At 44.2% G+C, this 23,069-nt stretch overlaps 1 protein-coding gene across 1 annotated transcript in view; it reads right to left on the bottom strand.

Annotated features, from left to right (window-relative positions):
• The window catches only part of LOC128409496 (zinc finger protein 883-like), a 38,791-nt gene extending 23,212 nt beyond the window's left edge, over positions 1 to 15,579 (bottom strand). The window contains exons 1-3 of the mRNA XM_053380023.1: positions 14,936 to 15,579; positions 8,045 to 8,256; positions 5,187 to 6,325 (exon numbers count right to left, since the gene is read on the bottom strand). Coding sequence (XP_053235998.1) covers positions 5,187 to 6,325; positions 8,045 to 8,177 — 1,272 coding nt within the window. The 5' untranslated portion in view covers positions 8,178 to 8,256; positions 14,936 to 15,579. The remainder of the gene's footprint in view (positions 1 to 5,186; positions 6,326 to 8,044; positions 8,257 to 14,935) is intronic.
• Between the last annotated feature and the right edge of the window lie 7,490 nt (positions 15,580 to 23,069).

The raw sequence follows: 23,069 nt of genomic DNA, 5'->3' as shown, positions 1-23,069 counted from the left end.
AAAATTTCTCCTCTCCTGCAAGAAATTGGAAGTTCCTGAGGGAGATTTGATACAGCTCATTCTGGCAATTGATGAACATTGCCCCTGGTTTCCTGCAGATGGGACTTGGGAATTAAAACATTGGGATAAGATTGGAACACATTTTCATGGGCATCCCAGCATTGGTGTTCGGAATTTAAATGCATGGTGCAAGGTTCGATATGCTATGGGTTCTTTATCACCAAAAAATATCTCCATGGCTGCATTGCCAACACAAGCTTCAGCTTCTTTAATTCAGCCTGCTGTCCTGCCATGTGTTCCAGCCCTCACTTTGCCTGCAGCCCCAGATCCCAAACCTCCAGACTGCAGTTCCTCACCAGAGGACCCAATCCTGCAAAAATACCGTGGTCTGGCTGGAAATGACCCTGCTCTTTCAGCAGCAGCAAAACCAGCTACCCCTTTGCAATGTACAGTTTTACCCCCATCAGCTGGTGTATTGTTTGCTCACGAATGGGAAATTGCCTGTGGTGCTTATGCTCCTGCTTTACTGCAACAAGCAAGAGGGAATAATCCTAATATTACCCTCGCAGATGTCATAGATGCCATGATGGGGCGTGAGCCCTTTGCTCAGGCTTCAGTACAAGCCACACTGCTGCAGATCTTATTGAGGGATACTGCTCTTGCTGCTAAACAAGCAATGAGAAAAATCCCGGAACCCACCAGTATTCAGACTACATGGGTTTCAATCAGACAAGAACTTAGAGAATCATATTCTTCCTTTATGGACAGGCTGATTACAGCAGTGAGTAGCCAAATTGAAAATCCTGAAGCCAAACAAATAATTATCAAACAATTGGCCTTTGAAAATGCCAATGAGGATTGTAAAGCTGCATTACAACTGATTATACACCTTCCTGCCACTACGATGCTACGCATTTGCCAGTCTGTAGGTACAGCCACCCACAAGGCTCATTTGCTGGCAGCAGCGCAAAATAAAAACCAGCCTGTAGCCATCGATACAGCGTTTCCAGCGTGGCAAACCAAGATCACTGATACCTCAGTGTGGGTAGAACAGTGGCCTCCACCAAAAGAAAAAACCGTAGCAATGGCACCATCTCGTTTCTGAACAGCTTATTTCTGAACAATTGATTTTTGGCCACATTGAATCATTTTCATCCCACTGGATCCAGCAGACAGGAACAGTTTGCTTTTACATTGCCAGTATATAACAATTTGCAATCCACCCAGCGATATCAGTGGGTTGTTCTGCCACAACAGCATGCGGAACTCCCCTACACTTTGCCAGCATTTTGTGGATGAAGCATTGAAACCTTTCCGCATGCGCCACCTAGAGGTGCTGAACACAAGCTGCATCTGGCAGTATTTGCTACACCATTGTTGTCAACAGGAAATTTATATGCTCAGACGGACAAGAAGAAGACTATCTGCATTATAGAATGGTTACATTTACCTCATACCCCTTTGAAGAACATTATTCAGTAATTGAATCCACATCAGACAATTGTTATCAAAGGACGTTCACGTGCTATAGCTTTGAGCAGTTTTGATGTTGCATCAATTTATATGCCTTTTTCACAGACTGAACAGCAGCATTTATTGATCACAAATGCTGCCGTGCAAATTGTTTTGGCTGATTTTATAGGTCATCATTTTTAATCCTCCTAAGGATGACCGTTTGACATTCCTGACACAGGTCACCTATGGTTTGACTAACCCCTTGTCTCTCACACCTCTCCCCTCTGCACTAACCCTCTTCACGGATGGAACGAAAAATAGGGGGGTGGTGACATGGGAAGAGGGAGGAAAATGGAAAAGTTTATTTACCCCTCCACAGTCTTCTGCCCAGCGAGCAGAGCTAGCGGCTGTGATTCTTGCCTTTAAATCCTTTCCTACTCAACCTTTCAATCTTATTGTGGATACTCAGTATGTATATCGCCTTTTTGCTATTTTACCAATATCTTATATAACTCCTTCCTTGGATTCTGACTTGTTTTCCTTGTTTCTCGCCCTGCAAGCCTTACTTCAGCACAGAGAGTTCCCTTATTATGTTGCACATCTTCGCTCCCACACATCACACCCAGGGTATTTAGCAGAGGGAAAATTCAAGAGCAGATTCAGCTCTGAAGAACATTTCTGCCTTTTCTCTCTTTTCTGATGCTATACTAGGTCATAATACCTTTCATCTCCCTGCGAAAGCATTGGCTAAGCAGTTTTCTATTCCTTTGGCCCAAGCTAGGGATATAGTTTCCCAATGTGCTTCTTGTTCTAAATCTCAGCTGGCCATTCCTTTTGATGCTGTCAATCCTAGGGGCACGTCTGCATTGGCGTGTTGGCAGATGGATGTCACACACACACCTGTGTTGGCTCCACTGTCCAAGGTTCACCTCATGGTGGACACCCACTCTGGATTCATATGGGCTACGCCCATGAGGGGGGAAACAGCTCGGCATGTCATTCAGCACACTATCCGCTGTTTCTCAGTCATGGGTAAACCTACGCGTATCAAAACTGATAATGGTCCAGCATATATTTCTAAAACATTTTCGGAAAATTGTATGTTGTGGAATGTGAAATTAACTCATGGTATACACTTTAACTCCATAGGGCAAGCGATAGTGGAAAGGGCGCACCTGACGTTCAAAACACTATTGCTAAAACAGCTTGGCGGCCGAAGCATTCCAACAGCACTCATTCCTTCAGCTGTTCACCAAGTTCTTTTTGTGCTTAACATTCTCTTATATCCAAATACTAGGACCCATACTCCCACGGAATTGCATTTTAGGAAGGAGGAGGCACTGCCCCACCCCTTGGTGGTATACCGACGCTTGCCTGATCCCGCATGGCATGGACCTGTCCCGCTGATCACGTGGGGACGAGGGTACGCGGCAGTGGACGTCGAGGACAAGCCTTTATGGGTTCTAGCTCGATGCGTGCAGCCATGGCAAGTCCCTTCAACTGCGGAAGTGCTTCCTAACCATTTGCCTTGTCATCTTTTGCTGCACCATTATACAAGGAAGAGAAGCAGACGACACGGTCCAGTTGAAACCACCATATTTCACCTTATTGGCTGGCAAGCAGCTGTTGCCTGAATCCTACACTGGCTGGCAGTATTCACGGCTCAGCCACTCTCGAACTATAAGAACAGTGTTGTTGAATAAGACTTTTAGGGGTGAAAATTATCAAAAGATATGGAAGAATAATATTTTTGTACAAGATATGATTAAGCTTACTAGTTTATTGCATGCTTCTAAATGTTGGGTATGTATGCCTGCCCCCATTTGTTTTCAAATTAAAGAGGGGAAGAATCATGGGGCATATATCCAAACTGTCAATATACATTGAAATTCATGTTTAATAGCTCTTGTTCTCTTACAGGAACATACAGTGACCAATCTCAGTGCTATAGAAGCGATACCAGTGCATGGCTAAAGAACTAGAAAGGAAGCCTACCATGCAGCTTGGAATCAGAATTCTTATATTCTTAGCTTCCGGATGGAAGTTGGCTTCGACATTTATTGATTATAGTGATTATTATAGTAGTTATTTGCATTATTTTGTGTTGCTATATACAATGTATTCCTTCTTTAATTTCTGTATGTACTGCATGGTTCTCCAGTCACAAGAGTCGCTTATCGCGCTCGACATATGGCTCTGATTAAAATATAAAGAAAGAGGGCATGTGGGAGCCAGGAAGTCATGGCAAAGGTTTGTAGTGCCACCTGGTGTCTTGCTGACCCAGTGACCTGCATGTCCGTGCCTTACAATGTATTGGGATGTATTGACCTTAAAAGGAGTTGTGTTTCCTCTGGGCAGTGATGACCCTATATGGTGTGGGTGGGTTTAAGCCTTGGCCGGATGAGGTAACATGAGACACTGGAATGCAGCCATGCGGCTGGAGAGAAGAAAGGATAATAAAGTGACCGGAGGAGAGGAGAAGATGTCTGAAAGAGCTGTGACATCTGGTAGGAGGGCATTCCACAGGGCGGGTGCCACTACCGAGAAGGCCCTGTAATTTCACTTCTCGCAGTGAGGGAACCAGCAGAAGACCCTGGGAGTTGGACCTCAGTGTACAGACATAGGGATGGGGGTGGAGACACTCCTTCAGGTACACTGGGCCGAGGCTGTTAAGGGCTTTAAAGGTGAGCACCAACACTTTGAATTCTGTCCAGAAATGTACTGGGAGCCAATGTAGGTCTTTCAAGACCGGTGTTATGTGCTCTCTTCAAAGATAACCCCATATAGAATGTGTTGCAGTAGTCCAAGCGAGTCCTCAACACCAGCTCGCCCCCTGTCACCCAAGAACAGCACTTCTGTCTTGTCAGGATTCAACCTCAATCTGTTAGCTGCCATCCATCCTCCAACCGCCTCCAGACACTCACACAGGACCTTCAGCACTTTCACTGGTTCAGATTTAAAAGAGAGTTAGAGCTGAGTATCATGTGCATACTGATGAACACCCAGCCCAAACCACCAGATGATCTCTCCCAGCGGCTGCATGTAGATGTTGAAAAGCATGGGGGAGAGGACAGAAGCCTGAGGCACCCCACAAGTGAGAGCCCAGGGGTCTGAACACTCATCCGCCCCCCACTTTCAGAACACGGCGCAGGAGGAAGGAGTGGAACCACTGTATAACCCTCAGCTCCCAGCCCCTGAAGACGGTGCAGAAGGATGTCATGGTCGATGGTATCAAAGGCCACTGAGAGCTCCAGCAGAACCAGGAAACAGCTTTCACCTTTGTCCCTAGCGTGCCGGATATCATCAACCAGCACAACCAAGGCAGTTTCAGTCCCAATATGAGGCCTGATTCCCGATTGGAAGGGATCCAAATGGTCCCCATCCTCCAGGCATGCCTGAAGTTCTTCAGCAACCACCTGCTCAATCACATGAATTTCTTCATGGGAAGCTAGACGCCTCTTGGAAGAGAAGCTGTTTCCACATTTCTAATACGCTTCATGGCCTGTACAGTGGTACCTCAGGTTACAGACGCTTCAGGTTACAGACTCCACTAACCCAGAAATAATACCTCGGGTTAAGAACTTTGCTTCAGGGTGAGAACAGAAATCGTGAGGCAGCAACGTGGCAGCAGCGGGAGGCCCCATTAGCTAAAGTGGTGCTTCAGGTTAAGAACAGTTTCAGGTTAAGAATGGACCTCCAGAACGAATTAAGTTCTTAACCTGAGGTGCCACTGTATGAGTTCTTTGATGGTGGATGAGACCTGCCCTCCTTCTGAAGTTCTTTCCACATTCAAAGCACTGATAGGGTTTCTTCCCTCTATGGATTCTTTGATGGGATGTGAGATGGGTGCTCTGACTGAAACTCTTTCCACATTCCAAGCACTGATAGGGTTTCTCTCCAGTATGAATTCTTTGATGCAAAGTGAGTTTGTCCTTCTGACTGAAGTTCTTCTCACATTCCGAGCACTGATAGGGTTTCTCCCCTGTATGAATTCTGTGATGGGAATTGAGTTGTGTTCTCTGACTGAAGCTCTTTCCACATTCAAAGCACTGATAGGGTTTCTCTCCAGTATGAATTCTTTGATGATAAGTGAGATTGCTGCTCTTACTGAAGCTCTTTCCACATTCAAAGCACTGATAGGGTTTCTCCCCTGTATGAATTCTGTGATGGGAATTGAGTTGTGTTCTCTGACTGAAGCTCTTTCCACATTCAAAGCACTGATAGGGTTTCTCTCCAGTATGAATTCTTTGATGATAAGTGAGATTGCTGCTCTTACTGAAGCTCTTTCCACATTCAAAGCACTGATAGGGTTTCTCCCCTGTATGAATTCTGTGATGGGAAGTGAGTTGGGTGCTGTGACTGAAGCTTTTTCCACATTCAAAGCACTGATAGGGTTTCTCCCCTGTATGAATTCTTTGATGGGATGTGAGATCCCCACTCTGACTAAATCTCTTTCCACATTCCAAGCACTGATAGGGTTTCTCGCCTGTATGAATTCTTTGGTGGGAAGTGAGACTTTGGCTGTGACTAAAGCTCTTTCCACATTCCAAGCAGTGATAGGGTTTCTCTCTAGTATGAATTCTTTGGTGGGAAGTGAGATTGCTGCTCTGACTGAAGCTCTTCCCACATTCCAAGCACTGATAGGGTTTCTCTCCAGTATGAATTCTTTGATGAGAAGTGAGATTGCTGCTCTGACTGAAGCTCTTCCCACATTCCAAGCACTGATAGCATTTCTTCCCACTGTGAGTTCTTTGATGGGAATGGGAACTCTGACTGGAGCTCTCTCCATACTCCCAATTTTGATATGGCTTCTCCACTGTGTGGATTTTGTCATGGTCTCCCCCATTCTTCATTTCCAATTCATCACCACCTACAACAAAGACAGAAAGTTATTAAATCCTCAGGAAGAAATGGAGCCCCCAATTACGGAACAATGCTAATGAACATTTGTCAAAGAGGAAGAACAGAAGATGTGAGGTCTTTCTACAGAGGTCATGGCCTTTGTCAACCAGCATTCACAGAGGTATTTTTGAGAACCAGAGGTTCAGAAAGTCTGGCTCTTTTCTAGGACGGATTTTTGTTGCCACAATCATGAAATCCACTCCAACTCTAACATTGGTCTTCTCTTTAAAAAACGGGCAGAGGCTAAAACAGAAACCCAAACCTGACAGAAATTACCTCAACTTCTCTAACAACTCGGTGTGTGAATGTTGCCTCCAAGTTGCTATGGAAAGGGTGACTGTCACTCCAGAAGGCCGTTTTTTCAGTTAGGTCTGTTCTCAACTGTCGAGTGAGAGAGAGATTTTCCGTGAGAGCACCTGCTGCCTGTTTTATGCTGCTATGTGCCTCAGAAAAAGTCTGTAAAGTCCCTTATATATAGAAGCACTTGTAATTCACTCTTCATACCTCATGTAGCAGTATTATTTGATATTGAATTATTTTGGTTTTTTGAGTGTAGCTTATTGTCTTGAATAACGAATGGGATAAATGTAGAAATAATCTAAATCAATAAAGAATATATATAGATATAGATATAGATATACTAGATATAAGCAAATGTAAACGTCTTTTAGTATATCAAGTAATGTAATGTGTTCCGTTTAAACTCTAAACAGAGAATCTTGTGGAGTCTTTTCTAGGAGAAAAAAGCTATGTTTCTCAAGGGTCAAACAACCCAGGGCAACCTCCACACATATAAAGACTACAGAAAATGGATTTGGGTCCCACAAAATCCAGAAAACCATGAATAATCCAGAAAGACAGGTGCAGAGTTGTAAAATGACACGTTTTACCTCAGAAACTAACATTAATAGCAGCTGCATGTGGAGGAGCGGACATGCGAACCCGGTTCACCAGATTACGAGTCCACCGCTCTTAACCACTGCGCCACACTGGCTCTCCTTAATCTTAATCTAAGTACAACAACCACGAAGAGCTCCTGAATAGACAACCAGCTATGTGGTGTTGAATGCTCTCTGTTCTCTCCTGCTTCCCGTTTTTGTTTTCCAGTTTAAACCAATTCATGAACCCAGAACTCATACACTGACCATTAATGATGAACCATATGTTATAGCCATTCCTGCAAATTTATTCTGCTAGTTTTGAGATATACAAATGACATGAGACGACCTGGTCTACATGTTTGTGTCATTTATTATTCATATGTTCCTTGTTTTTAAAAGGAAATAAAAAGTTATTCCAAAAAGAAAAGAAAAGGGCGACACACAGCATAGGCCCCATCTGCATTCAAACTGCAAAGCAGCATCACATTACTTTAAAGTCGTTGCTTCTACTGCTGTGTGATGGAGCGGTAAGTTTTTTGACATTGGTAGGGCATTCAGGTCACGGCACTGGTATTAGACCTTTTGACCTGCCAATACATCGTGGTGGCCGGGGAGCTGTGATGTATTCCTAGCTCAAATTCCCTGCAGATGGCAAAGGCGCAGGCAGGCAGGTGGTGGAGCCCAAAAAGGTGCTCACCTTCTCAATCTCCACCCGCCTGCCTCCCCCCACCCCCAGGCTGAGCAAGCCCCGATGCCTCTAGGGCTCCATCCATCCATGTCCCCATCTCCCCTCCCCTGGGACTCACCAGATATCTCAGAGGTCCCTGGGAGGGAACGCTCAGAGGCTGTGAGGAGGGATGCAGGAGACAACCTGACCAGGTCAACTGTCCATCTTCCCCCTTCCATCCTTGCTAGCTTTGCAGGATCCATCTCTTTCATCCTTCCTGAGGAGTCAAGGAGCCACCACAAGCTGCAGGGTCCTGGGAGAGAGGAAGAAACAAAGGGAGCCTCAGAGGCCCTGCAGGGGAGAAGAAGAGAAGATGAAGACTTTGGATTTGATATCCCGCTTTATCACTACCCGAAGGAGTCTCAAAGCGGCTAACATTCTCCTTGCCTTCCTCCCCCACAACAAACACTCTGTGACGTGAGTGGGGCTGAGAGACTTCAGAGAAGTGTGACTAGCCCAAGGTCACCCAGCAGCTGCATGTGGAGGAGCGGAGACGCGAACCCGGTTCACCAGATTACGAGTCTACCGCTCTTAACCACTACACCACACTGGCTCTCACTGGATTCTCCTGCTCCTCGAGAAGCACAAATGGGGCAGCCCCTTCCCAACAGAAACCCCATTTATAAACCTTTCCAGTGGTTCCAATTTCCTCTGTTTACTCCTCTCCCCACTTCGTAAGGCCGGCATGGTCTGCACAATACAGACCTGAGAATAGATCCCATTGAACTCAGTGGGGCTTATGGATAGAACTTGGTGCAAAATCCAGGCACCATCTTGTCCCCAAGCCTGAAGACTGCAACGCCAGGCATGCTTATCTATGGTATCATAAGGCAAAAGATCATAAAAGTTTTCATAGTCATAAAGAGCTGTTAACAGAAACCGACAACCAATTAAAATTAAAGGACTTTGAAGAAGTAAGAGAAAATGTAATAGACTGGTTACAATATTTACAACTAAATGAAACTTTTAAAAATCATAAAAAGAAAGGATTTAGTTATCAAGTGTCAAGATTTCAGAGAGGAATAGTAGAAGGTAGTACAAAACTGCTGTCAAAAATGAACGATCTGCTTTTGGAATGGGACACTAAAGAGGACCAGGTAAATTGCATTATGATAAAATTGGCGAAAGATGTGGACCATAATATATTAATGACGGACTGGAAAAGGCTTTGGACGTTAGATTTGGAAGTTAGGCCACCGGGACCACCTAACACTGGTCTTGAAAGACCTACACTGGCTCCCAGTACGTTTCTGAACACAATTCAAAGTGTTGGTGCCGACTTTTAAAGCCCCAAACGGCCTCGGCCCAGTATACCTGAAGGAGCGTCTCCACCCCCATCATTCTGTAATTTAATATTCTGTTGGAAGCCGCCCAGAGTGGATGGGGAAACCCAGCCAGATGGGCGGAGTATAAATAATGAAATTATTATTATTATTATTATTATTATTATTATTATTATTATAGATTTGAAATTTTCTGCATGTACTTTACTGAAGGAGAACTACATGAAAATGGTGTATAGGTGGTATTTGACACCCCGGTTAAATTAGCAAAAATGTACTTCTCACTCGCTGGATCAACACCTTGTTGTGGTGAGTGGGCTTGCACGTTCCTATGACCCTTGTGAGTGGAGCCATCGGGAATCTTGTACTCCCAGCAGGGTCACCGTAGTTCTTTACTAATAATAGTGGAAGTGATGCAGAGAGTGGCTCTTCTGAATATTCCTTGTATACCAGTAGTTGAGCTGTTACTCAACGGATTTCATTCATTCTCAGCTGGGGAAGATCTAGGGGTAAAGCGTGGAAGAGTGAAAGGGGGCCTGGGGGTCTTAGTCTCCACTACCCTACGTGCCATTTCTGTTGGCTGTATGCAGTATGGTAACGCTGCAGAGAGCTTGCTGGGGAGATCATGCATTAAAGAAAAAGGACTCAAAAATAACTTAAACAAGGTTTTAATAAGAAAAACAAAAACTCCTTTTACACTAAGTACATTAACAACCAAACCAGACCCAACCACCAACCCATCCCCCAGGGTAATGGGAGAGCTAGGTGCTGCTCCTTATATACTACACCCAAATGCTGACACACCTTAATCAAATACAACTCAGCAGCACCTGCTATGCTTCACAGCTGTAAAGCTGGGTCTCGTTATCTTACTCTGGCCCTTGCTCTGGCCCCTTAAAGACATACACATCGGGTGCAACAATGATGAACCTTTACATTTAAATAAACCATTCAACATTTCCCCTGCGGTTCATCATTGTGGAACAAAAACATAAAGCATACTTTGTACATGTCTTTCATGTGTAACCTTTGGAAGTGCTTTAGTAAAAATGTCCGCAATTTGATTGTCACCTGGAACATATTCAAATACAATCATTTCGTCAGCAATTAGTTTCTTTACAAACTGTAAACGTAACCTTAAGACTCTAGTGCGCTGCGTATTGGTCTCTGAACACAGGATAGCAAGTCCGCTCTGGGAATCAAGGTAAACTTTTACTGGTAATGTTACTTGCATCTGTAGGTCTGCAAATACTTGCAGATACCATTCTACATCACGAGTGGCCTGAACGCATGCACATAATTCACTCTCTGTTGTGGAGAGACAAATAATGGTTTGTGTCTGGGACTTCCATTCAAATGGACAACCGTTATAACAAAGCACCATACCAGACACACCCCTGCAATTATTTTGTTCCACTGCATGAGATGCATCGCAGAAAATTTCAAAACCTTTGTCAATACATGTTGTAAACTGCAACCTATAATGTTTGGTATGTTTAAGATACATTACCACTCTCTTAAGAGCAGAGAAACATTGTGTAGTAGGCTTTTCCACAAATTTTGCCAGAAAGTGAAAAGCATAAGTTATATCTGGTCTTGAGATTCTTTGAATGAAATTTAGCTTGCCTATAGCAGAACGATACAAAGTTTTGTTAGGAAATGGCTTATCTTCACCTGTAAAGGTGAAACCACACACCATAGGCGTTTCCTTGCCATTTGCATTTTCTAAACATAGCATTTCAACAAGATCATCAATTTTTGCAGTTTGATGAACCAGAAAAGATCCATTTTTGCCTTTCTCAATTTGCATGGATAAGTAATTTTTAGCTATGCCTAATTCCACCACATCAAATTTCTTCTGTAACTGTGATACTACCAGTTCATATTCCTGTTTAGTTTTTGTAGAAATTAACACGTCATCTACATACACACATATTTTTGTTACAGAGTTTGCCCTTTCCTTTATAAACACACAGTTGTCTGCCTTTCCTTGTGAAAAACCAATATCCAGCAATTCTTTTGCTAAAGTATGGTGCCAATTCCTTCCACTTTGGTGCAGACCATAAAGGGATTTATTTAATTTGCATACCAAACCTTCAGCGGCGTCTATGCCTTCAGGAACACGCATAAAAATTTGTTCTTTTAAATCTGCAAACAAATATGCAGTTTTTATATCTAGGTGATAAACAGAATGTCCACGTTGTGATGCATCTTTTAACAAAAGCTTAACTGTTTCATATTTTACGCTTGGTGAATAACACAAATCATAATCTTCGCCTGGAATTTGTTGAAAACCCCTAGCAACTAGTCTTGCTTTGTACCTTACAACTTCATTTTTGTCATTCATTTTAATTCTATAAACCCATTTTGAATCAATAAGTCTCATATCTGGGGTTTGTGGTACAAGAGACCAAGTGTTATGCTCTTTTAAAGAAGCTATCTCAGAGTTCATAGCTTTATACCAATTTGCAGCTTGTTGCTTAGGTAATTTCTGAACATCATTGTAGCTTTTTGGCTCAAAAACTGCCTTACTGGCATACACAGTATTAAAATGTTCATCTGCAAAACGTTGTGGCTTCTGTCTCTTTCTATCTGAGCGTCTCAGTCCGGAAGGAGAGTCAGACTCCTCAGACTTAATGGGACTAAGTGAACCACTAGTTTCAGATTGTAAATCATTGTCAGATTGAAGAGATGCCTGTAGGCTAAGCTCACGGTCAGAAAACTCAAGAGAATCTAACCTCCCCTTGGGTGCCTGTGACTTTAAATCATCAAACAAATCAGATTCAACAGACTTTTTGTCTTTTTCCATTAATTCAGAAGCACCATTTCCTGCTGCTGCTGCTTCTTCCTCTTCTTCCTCAGTATTATCTATACCATCAGTATCTTGGAAGACAGCAACTCCATTCCAATTTACAGTTTGTATCATGCTTCTGGTAATATGAAATTTGCCAGTTGCTGGTATGTAAATTCTGTACGCCCCCTGCTGGTAGCCCATTAATTTTCCCTGGACACTACGTTCACCCAATTTCTGCTTAGCGGGATAATGCATAATTACATCTGAACCCCAAATGCGTAGGTATTTCAGATTAGGGCGTTTTTTAAACAGCTTCTCATAGGGGGTGACATCTAAACCAGAATGATAACTGCGATTTCTAACATAACAAAACGCATTAAGCGCTTCAGCCCAAAAGTCTTTGGGCAGATTAGCATCATGCAGATACGTTTTAACCCCTGCCTGTAGGTCACGCTGCACAACTTCAACAAGCCCATTTTGCCAGGGACTTCGGGGGCAAGATAACTCATGAGTAGTCCCCTGCGCTTCCAGGAATTTCTCAAAATCCTCAGAAACAAATTCCCCGCCCCGGTCAGAAAACAGGTTCTTAATTGGTTTGTTAAAGTGCGTTTTTACCCAGTTGCAAAAAACTTTGTACTTCTCCAATGCTTGGGACTTCTCAGCTATTGCATAAGTCCAACAATATCTACTATACTGGTCTATCAGAGTAAGCCAGTACTTAGAACCTCCTAATGATGGTGGGAGTGGCCCAACTAAATCACAATGTACACGCTCAAATGGCTCAGTTACTTTCCTATCTGAGCACCTACCCTTGCGTGCAACCTTAATCTTATTCTTGCAACAGGATAGACATTGCATAAAGAATTTACATGGTTTTAAGTTGAGGCCATTAACAATATTCTTTGTCTTAATCACATCAGCAAAATTCAGATGTCCCAGAATTCTGTGTGCCTCGTGGACACACCCGGAATGAGGCCTTACATTCCTCAACCCCTGGCTTGACTGTGCTGCTCTGCAGTTAATAGGCAATTGTGAGTAGGTGCGAAAATACAGTCTATATAAACCATCAGATTCCCGGGCATATAATAGACGTTTGTTCCCTTTGAAAAACTCACACATTGACTTTAAGAAATGCACAGTTATGCCTTGACGAGCAAAACACCTTACTGATAATAAATTGTCCACTGACGGGCAGTAAATGCAGTTCGCTATTGTAATGTTTAAAGAGTCAAGTTTAACAGTACCCCTGCCAAGCGACTGCAAGACTTGTGAATTGGCTAAATGTACATTACCAATTTCCTCTTCGAAAGAAATAAACAAGCTTCGATCGTTGCAAATATGCTGAGATGCTCCTGAGTCCACAACAAAAGACTTCCACTTGGCACGTTTAAGTCTTTTACGATCTGTTGTCCTAGCATGGAAAACTCGCGGCTCGTTTCTGTCTCTACTATACGATGTCGGCTGCTGGGCTGACAACCGTGACTGACGAACAGAAACAGGCTTGGGAGTACTTTGCTTTCTTTTGGATCTGCAGTCCTTTGCAAAATGTCCTTGCTTATTGCAGAACCAACAACGCTTTGCAGCTTTAAATGCAGTTGTATCACCACAGGTTTGCATATGGCGTTCCTCATTACTTCTGGAAATAGGAGTGCTTATGGCACAAGCCTCCCTTCTGTCCAACTCGCCCATTAATCTTGCCGTCACCCCTTCCACAGTTAATTGTGCTGGTGGAACAGCAGATATCTGGCTAGCTATACCATCAAAGTCCTCATTAAGGGAACAAAGAATGATAAAAACATACTGAATATCAGGTATGTCCATGTCCCTTCGAATTAATTCGCAGCGTATTGCCTCCAGACGTCTCAAGTGTGCTGCCAAATCACCACCAGGCTGCAACTTCGTCTGGTACAACTGCTTGAAAAACGTCAATGCAGATGCTGACTCTTTTCTAACATGCACTGCTGCAAGACTGTCCCACATTTCTTTGGCAGTTTTCTTATTTCTTATATAGACTACTTGCTGGTCACTGACTGCCAAATTAATTATCGCCCTGGCTTTTGCATCTCCTTTTGACCAAGCATTAGTCACAGGGTCAGGAGGGTCATCAGTTACATAGGTCCATACTTCTCTAGAGGTCAAAAGCGCCTCCACCCGAAAAGACCATAAACTATAGTTCTCATCTGTTAGCTGTGGGAAGACCAGAGCCTTCTCAGCTTCAGGAACCCGGTCAACCATTCTGGAACTCTTCCAGACCCACAGAACTACGCTAACAGGAGAAGGAGTTTTCAAACCTTTCTCAGAGTCCAAAAATATGCAGTCATCCACTCAGCAGCTGGGCCCATAACCAAAGATGTTGGCTGTATGCAGTATGGTAACGCTGCAGAGAGCTTGCTGGGGAGATCATGCATTAAAGAAAAAGGACTCAAAAATAACTTAAACAAGGTTTTAATAAGAAAAACAAAAACTCCTTTTACACTAAGTACATTAACAACCAAACCAGACCCAACCACCAACCCATCCCCCAGGGTAATGGGAGAGCTAGGTGCTGCTCCTTATATACTACACCCAAATGCTGACACACCTTAATCAAATACAACTCAGCAGCACCTGCTATGCTTCACAGCTGTAAAGCTGGGTCTCGTTATCTTACTCTGGCCCTTGCTCTGGCCCCTTAAAGACATACACATCGGGTGCAACAATGATGAACCTTTACATTTAAATAAACCATTCAACAATTTCAAGCCCTCTCCCCTCATTCAAGTCATAACCCAGGGCAGTGTTGATACAATTCAGCCACCAGGCCCTGTTCGTAGTTAACGCTGATGTGACCCCAATGAGGCAGAAATCTCAGATCAGAGACTTGTGGGCTGAAAGGGAAATTTATACCACTGACCTTATTTTGCTTAACCCAAAGGCATCTGGAGTTTTAGGAGGGGATCTCAATGCCAGATTGGGCCCTAATCATCATGCCCTTTATGCACAGCACAAATGGTCTCCTCCCAACCGTGAAGCCAGTGGATTCCTCCTCACCTGTTGTTCCAAAGATCAGAAATCAAACTTTGCAGGCATCTGCTTGGCTCAAACAGCCTTCAGGCTAAACCTCTACATCTTAAATGGTGCCCTGGAAAGTGACTATCCCGACCTCTCTGGCTCCAGAAGGAGAGCTATAGACCAGGGGTCAGCAACCTTTTTCAGCCATGGGCCGGTCCACCGTCCCTCAGACCTTGTGGTGGGCCGGAATATATTTTGAAGAAAGAAAGAAAAATGAACGAATTCCTATGCCCCACAAATAACCCAGAGATGCATTTTAAATAAAAGGACATACAGTGGTACCTCGGGTTACATATGCTTCAGGTTACAGACTCCGCTAACCCAGAAATAGTACCTCAGGTTAAGAACTTTGCTTCAGGATGAGAACAGAAATCATGCTCCGGCAGCACGGCAGCAGCGGGAGGCCCCATTAGTGGTGTCTCAGGTTAAGAACAGTTTCAGGTGAAGAACGGACCTCCGGAACGAATTAAGCTCTTAACCCGAGGTACCACTGCGTATGCAACCTGAGCATAGGTAGCAGGGCTTCACCGCATTAATCCTCCACGGAGCATCAGCACTGCATTAGTCACTGCTTTGAATCCAGCACAGAGCATGTACGTCTTTGTGCGTCCAACTTCCATCCTGCTTCCAGCTCCACCCACTCAGACAACTCTGGCTTTTGTTCTCCTACCTGGCGGCAGGTGGAGGCAGGGAGGCCCACTCATATGTTCCATGGCACAGGGCAACTTCTTTGGTTGTGCCAGCCATGGCACCACTCAAAATCAGTCTCATTCACACATTAGCATGACTAAAAAGGTAAAATAATATACTCAGGAGTCCGACTGGTACAGAAAAAGGGTTATTTACTTACAGTTAATTCATTTTCACAATAATGGCCTTGGATCCTAAGCCTATGTAGCAAATGCATAGTTTGGGGGTACTCTTGGATACGCCTCTGTCACTAGAGACCCACATGTCCTCTATGGCTCTTTGTGAACAGGAATAGCCTGACCACTGGAGCACTGGAAAACTTGGAGCTGGACTGCTGCAATGCACTCTTTCTGGGGCTGCCCTTGGGTCTGGTCCAGAATCTCGTTGGTGCAACATGATGTGGCCAGATTGTTCTTGTGAGCTTTTGGTCAAGAGCATCTGGCACCACAGCCCCCCATTTGAAGGAACTATCCACTTAATACTATTTTCTGCTTCCTGCAACTTCCATTCCTGATCCACAAGAGGACCTCTTCTCTTATTCCATGGCGACTAAGCCTACCCAGGAGGCACCTTGATGAAAGTGTCAGGATGCGGTGTCTCTCCCCCACACAACATGACTCCAGCAGTTCATTGTGGTGGTCAGGTGGGATTGCTATGAGGAATTATGGAAAATGTAGAAAGCCATTGTGTCAGCAATGAACGCATTGCTTTGACTGGGCTTGAGCCATTTGACATGATTTCTGATCGAATCCCACAAGCCTCTGCACCTCTGCCATTTTCTCACTGCCTGACAGTCACGTATAGCATTCTAAAACACAGACCAGTTGCTTCACTGGGCATCCTCAGAACATAAAGACAGAAAGTAGCTTTGATGTAGATTTTGTTAATCTTTAGGTAAATCTTAAGGGCCAGGAAGAGAGTTCACAAGGAGATGGTAAATACTGTCTTTCTTTCCTATAGGTTTATGACCTCTGGGTTTCCTAAATGCATTCCTCCTTGGTTCCTGTTTATTTAGCTTAACCACATATGCATGCTCAAGTAGGAAATAGTTTCTTTGTAGGTAAAAGGATTTCTCTGATCTGACTTTGTCCCACGTGGGGGATTTTTTGAAATGCTCAGAGGAAATCTGATTGGTTCTTACAATAGCTGTGTTAAGAGTTCTTTTGTTAATAAAAGGGACCTGGGCCAGGGTGTGGCAGATTACTATTGGCACTTCCTCCCAGAGTCTTGCTGGCCAAGCCTCGTGTGTATTTTATTAATCAGGGCCCAATCCTTTCCTTCACCTTCAGAACGCAACATTAATTAATGCAGATTTATTACTACATTACAAGGAGCTCTGGTAAGAGCTAAGCTTTATCAATCCTCCAATGATGATCCAGTTGCCGAAACATGGCGATTTCTCCCTTTCCTGCCCCAACAAGAAACCCCCACCTTTTCCTCCTTCCAGCCCCCCTCTTCTCAGCTAGCTTCGAAAGTCTCCTGTTTCTGGGCAATTCCACCCCTCATATCTCCCCTTCTCTTGTGTCTTCATTGGAGCCTGTAAATTGCATTCCAGTTCACTGTACCTCACTCTGTACAGAGGTCACATTCCTGCTACTCCAGGGTTGCCAGGCATCCCCGGATTTCCAAATCTGTCCCCGGACAAGTTCTGTCCAAGGAATGTCCGCAGATTTTCAAATCTGTCCCTGGGAAACATGGCAGCGGCAGCCTCAGCAGCCCAGAGCCAGCCTGTTAACACCATTTTTCCTGCACCACAGCAGCGAGCAGCGAGCAGCTCCTGAAGCCAGCCAGAGCCAACTGCACTCCCAGGCTGGCCCCTCCTGGGCAACGGCCGCCCGCCCGTGACTCCCGAGCCTCCCCTGATCTGTCAAAACAAAGGGAGAAGGGGGCAGGAGATCAGGGAAGGCTTGGGAGTCACGGGTGGGTGGCGCACTGTTGCCCACTGTTTTTAAAAAAACTCTGCGCATTTATGTTTCGCAGGGTGCGAAAGGAGGGCTTTGCACCTTTATACAATATGCATGTGCGCTTGGGCCCAGGGTCTTTTGCCTCACCATCCCCACTACTGACTCCCTGTTGCTACTCAGCTTTAAAAAAAAAAAAAAGTGTCCCGGGATTCATTGAAAAAAATCTGGTAACCATACTTCTCCCTCCTCTCTGAGGTGGAGGCCAGCTCTTCCCTTCGCCTCTGTGCCTGTTTGATCTACTCTTGTCAGTGAGGGAACTTCTCTGACAGAAAGTTTTTTGGGAAACCCAGGGGGTGGGGGTGGGTGGGTGGGTGTTTATTACATTTGTCCTTCACCCAATGATCTCAGGGCAGTTCACAGCATAAAAATAAAGGATAAAACCACAAAACATATAATAATAATAAACCCACGAAACAACATCTGCTGAATCGCCTCTGTCTTTACTTGCAATTTCGGTTCCCTTTTCCACCTCTCAAATACATCAGAATAGCCCTATCCTGAGCTGGCATCAGTGGGGGAAAATTTGTTAAAAGAACCAGAAAACCAACAGGATTCTGCCAGGGCTCACGTATGACAGTTCAGGGAACTTCTAACTCTTAATCTTGGGATTTTTCACCAAACTTTGGCATTTGCATCTCACAGTTTGGAGGCAGATCTTGGAGTTTTCGCAAACATGTTTTTCTTCAGCCCTGCAGTTGCAGGTGGAGCTGCATAAAGTGTCTAGGAACTTGCAGAGGTGGTACTTCTTCTCCATATAATTATCAAAATGATAGTGTGTGTGGTTTTTTTGCTTCCAAAGATCACATCTGAGTCCACTAAAGGTGATGTTATGGATATGAGGCAGAAAGGTCTGGCAGATATATGCCTCCTGAGCCACCCAAAACTTGGGGGGGCTGAGATTTAGGACAGATGATAACTGCACCAAAATGAGGTTGGCTTGACTTCTCTCCACTTCAGATGTGATCCCTCTGCAGGGCTCCGTTAGTAAGAAGAAAGTTACTGCATCTTGCAAGGACCACAACAAAAGACTTCTAATTCTTTGTAAGGGAGGTGCTCGTTCCTGGGAGGAAAAAGATGGTCCTCATTCTGCTGCTTCTACTGCCTTATGGGGACTGTGGGAAACTGAAGACAAAATGCCTCTTGTCTTTGGAAAGGGATGAGATAGATTCACCTAATTATTTCAGGCCAGGAGACCACCTCATCAGTGGGGTCATCTCTGCCACAAGCACTGTGTTTCATCCTCATATCTTTAGCCAATGTCCTTCCACCAGCTTTTATTGGTAAAACCTTTTGTGGGGATGGAGTTCCTGGTGTTCCACTTGCTACCATTTCCATGAGATCCAACTCATCTCCAGTTACTTTCAGGGGCCTTTCTCATGATCTGGTACCTGCCTTTAAGAACATAAGAAGATCCCACTGGCAGATAAATTTGGGGGTGATTAGGCTCTCAGCCGCTACCAGTCACAATGGCTATGTTCTCCATTCACTGTCACAGGCACTATGCCTCTGGGTACCAGTAACTGAGAATCTCAAGTAGGGGAAGTGTTATTCTGCTTCTCAGTTTTGCATGTGCATCTGGTTGGCCGCCTTGAGCAGATGAGCCTTTGGGCTGATTGTACAGGATTCTTCTGAAAAATGATGGTAGGAGAAGGGTGTCTTTTTGCCTTAGGTTTAATATACAAGGGGGAAATGTCTACTTTCTCAAAGTGGAATTATGATAGTGCTTTCTGGATCTTTTAATCACTGTCTTAGATCCATCATCATCATCATCATCATCATCATCATCATATTTTTATACCCCACCCATCTGGCTGGGTTTCCCCAGCCACTCTGGGCAGCTTCCAACAAAATATTAAAATACAGTGGTCTGTTAATCATTAAAAGCTTCCCTAAACATGTCTGCCTGTTTCTAAAAGTCTGGAAGTTGTTCTTCTCTTTTACATCTGGTGGGAGGGTGTTCCAAAGGGCGGGTGCCACTACCAAGAAGGCCTTCTGCCTTATTCCCTGTAACTTGGCATCTTGAAGTGAGGGAACTGCCAGAAGGCCCTCGGTGCTGGACCTCAGTGTCCGGGCAGAATGATGGGGGTGGAGATGCTTTTTCAGGTATACTGGACCAAGGCCGTTTAGGGCTTTAAACGTCAGCACCAACACTTTGAATTGTGCTTGGAAACGTACTGGGAGCCAATGTAGATCTTTCAAGACCGGTGTTATTTGGTCTCAACGGCCACTCCCAGTCACCAGTCTAGCTGCTGCATTCTTGATTAGTTGTAGTTTCCGGGTCACCTTTAAAGGTAGCCCCACATAGAGCGCATTGCAGTAATCCAAGTGAGAGATAACTAAAGCATGCACCACTCTGGCGAGACAGTCTGCGGGCAGGTAGGGTCTCAGCCTGCGTACCAGAGGGAGCTGGTAAGCAGCTGCCCTGGACACAGAATTGACCTGTGCCTCCATGGACAGCTGTGAGTCCAAAATGACTCCCAGGCTGCACATCTGGTCCTTCAGGGGCACAGTTACCCCATTCAGGACCAGGGAGTCCTCCACACCTGCCTGCCTCCTGTCCCCCCAAAACAGTACTTCTGTCTTGTCAGGATTCAGCCTCAATCTGTTAGCCGCCATCCAACCTCCATCCGCCTCCAGACACTCACACAGGACCTTCACTGCCTTCACTGGTTCTGATTTGAAAGAGAGGTAGAGCTGAATATTAGAGGTAGAACAGAAATATCACTTGGACAGTGTTGGCGTGTATATAATTTCTCCCCCCAGGAAAGGACCCACAAAGTACTGGCAGCTCCTCTCCTTCTTGTATGCCATTCAAGCGATCAACCAGAATCAAAAGCTGTTACCCAACATCACCCTGGGCTACAGCATCCATGAGAACTTTTTTGATGGAAGGGTGACCTATGATGCTTTGCTAGACATGTTGTCAATTGGGCAGCTGAACTTTCCAAACTACAGCTGTGGTAAACAGACTAACTTACTGGCTGTTCTCGAAGGGTCCGACTCTCAAAACTCCATCCAGATTTCAAACGTGTTGGGCATCTATAAAATCCCACAGGTAGGAATGGAGAGAGGTATAATAGCATTCTGATATTGGCAGTCTTATTTTCAACTACCCTCCTGTTGATCCCTAGCATCAAATTTGCCTTCTTTACGGCTGCCACAACCTTCAAGGAAATCACTGTTCCCACCAAAGGGTCCTTGCACTAGACCTTCCTCCTTCCTAAGACCTTCCCAATCTCATGTTGGGCTTAGAAATATTTAGGCTTTGATCTGAAATCAAACAAGATACAAATCTTCCTTCTCTTCCCAGGTCACTTATAGTTTTGTCTCTTATGTTCTGAATGATGAGAGGCATTTCCCTTTTTTCTACCAGATGGTCCCCAAAGAAGAAGCCCTGTACCCAGGGATTGTCAAGCTGCTCCAGCACTTCCGATGGACGTTGATTGGCCTCCTTGCACCAGACAGCGACAATGGAGAGAGGTTCCTGAAGAGCTTGACACCCGTGCTCATCAAGAGCAGTGTCTGTGTTGTCATCTCACAAAGCATCCAATTACTGAATACAAATGGAGTATACATGCCTCGTCTTCCATTCCGCAAGTGGAGGCAAGTGCATGTATTTGTTTACTACAGGGAAATGACTTATTTCTTATATGGACTACTCATTATACAACAGTTTTTTGACACAGTGATGAAATTCATTGTTGGGAAAATCTTCATCACAACAGTTTTGTGGGATGTCACCCTGGAGCTGATGTATAATGACATATCTTTCCAATACATCCATGGTATATTTTCCTTCTTCACTGAGACAAGTAAAGGGGCAAAATACGGTGATTTTCTACCCTTTTTCTTTGGTATTAAGAAGTTTTGGGAGGGTGCTTTTAATTGTTTCTATTTAAAGCATGCATTCTCAGTGAAAGGCCAGACAAGATGCAGAGAGAGAGGGAAACTGGAGAGGCTTCCCCAAGATGATCTGGAAAGAATCCTCTCTCTAGACAGCTACAGGATCTACAACACTGTGCAAGCCGTGGCTCGTGCCTTAAATGCTGTATATTCATCTAGATCTAAGCAGAGGGGAACTGAGAGAATGAGACTTCAAAGACTACAGCCATGGCAGGTATTTTCTTTCCCTTCACAGACATCTCAACTGAGCATGACAATCAATTGTAGTGTTGCAGATATTGAATATTGTGCAGTTTGAAACGATTGGAAGCATAAGAACTGGAAGCATTCATTTCCTTTTGGAACTGAATTATTGTCCAGGCGCATAGAAATATTATTCACTCTTTACTCACAGAACTCTTTATAACAGAATGAGAACATCATTCTGTCCAGCACAGGCTCGGGATTTCTCTCTCTCCCTCTCTCCCTCTCTCCCTCTCTCCCTCTCTCTCCTGCCTTTCAGCCTCCAGGCTGTTTGCTTTACCTTCTGGAGAGCTTCCTTTACATATTGACTCTATTGAGTTTTGGAGCCAAAGACAAAAAGGCAACTCCCTTCAAAAAGGAGATTTTGCAACCCAATACCTTCATCACATGATCTAAGGTTACAACACTTGAATGTTAGCTAGCAGAGAAGAGCAACCAGTTAGTTAATCTTAATCTCAGCAAGAGCCCAGAGCCCTTTAGGAAAAAAACTACTATGGAAAAAACCCAAAGTTAGCAAAACACATTACCCATTTTCCATTTTAAACCTTCCTTAATACATTTACTGTTTTCATTTCTGTTTGCTATTCTTACTCTTGCCTCATTGCACAGCTCCCCGAGCAACTGCTCCCATCATGTGCCCAATTCTCTTTTCCCCATAAATTGGAATTATTTTTGGCAGGGGAGATGACATTGATCAGGCTGTCTCTAATCTCTATTCCTTTCACACCCGCTTGACTCTGCTCTGGCTCTCTGCTCCCTCCACTAAGCTCCTGCCTTTCCCTGCAGAAGCCCATCTTAGAGATTTCATTCAGTTTGCCTTGAAAGGAAAAACAAACCTAATTCACTCTTTCTGAAACAATCCAAGGGGGGAGCATCCTTCAAAAAACATGCTTACTAGGAGAAAATCACACAGAAATGCTGAAGAATTCAGATGAGCTTTTTTATTATTTAAAAAATCCTTCAGAAATGTGGAGAACTGAATTTAAGATTGGGGTTTGTGTGTGAGAGAGAAAACAGTATGAACCAAAAGTGACAAGATCCCTCCATTTCTATTTGAGTCTGCAACCAGCCCTAAGCAAAGGGGAAGTGGATTGTCAGTATGCTTCCATTATTATTATTATTATTATTATTAGATAATTGTAATTAAATTTTCAATCTAACAATTCCAAATAAACA

The sequence above is a fragment of the Podarcis raffonei genome, chromosome 2 (assembly GCF_027172205.1).
Source record: "Podarcis raffonei isolate rPodRaf1 chromosome 2, rPodRaf1.pri, whole genome shotgun sequence".
NCBI classification, from domain to species: Eukaryota; Metazoa; Chordata; class Lepidosauria; order Squamata; family Lacertidae; genus Podarcis; species Podarcis raffonei.
This window is presented reverse-complemented; position numbering and strand designations above follow the sequence as displayed.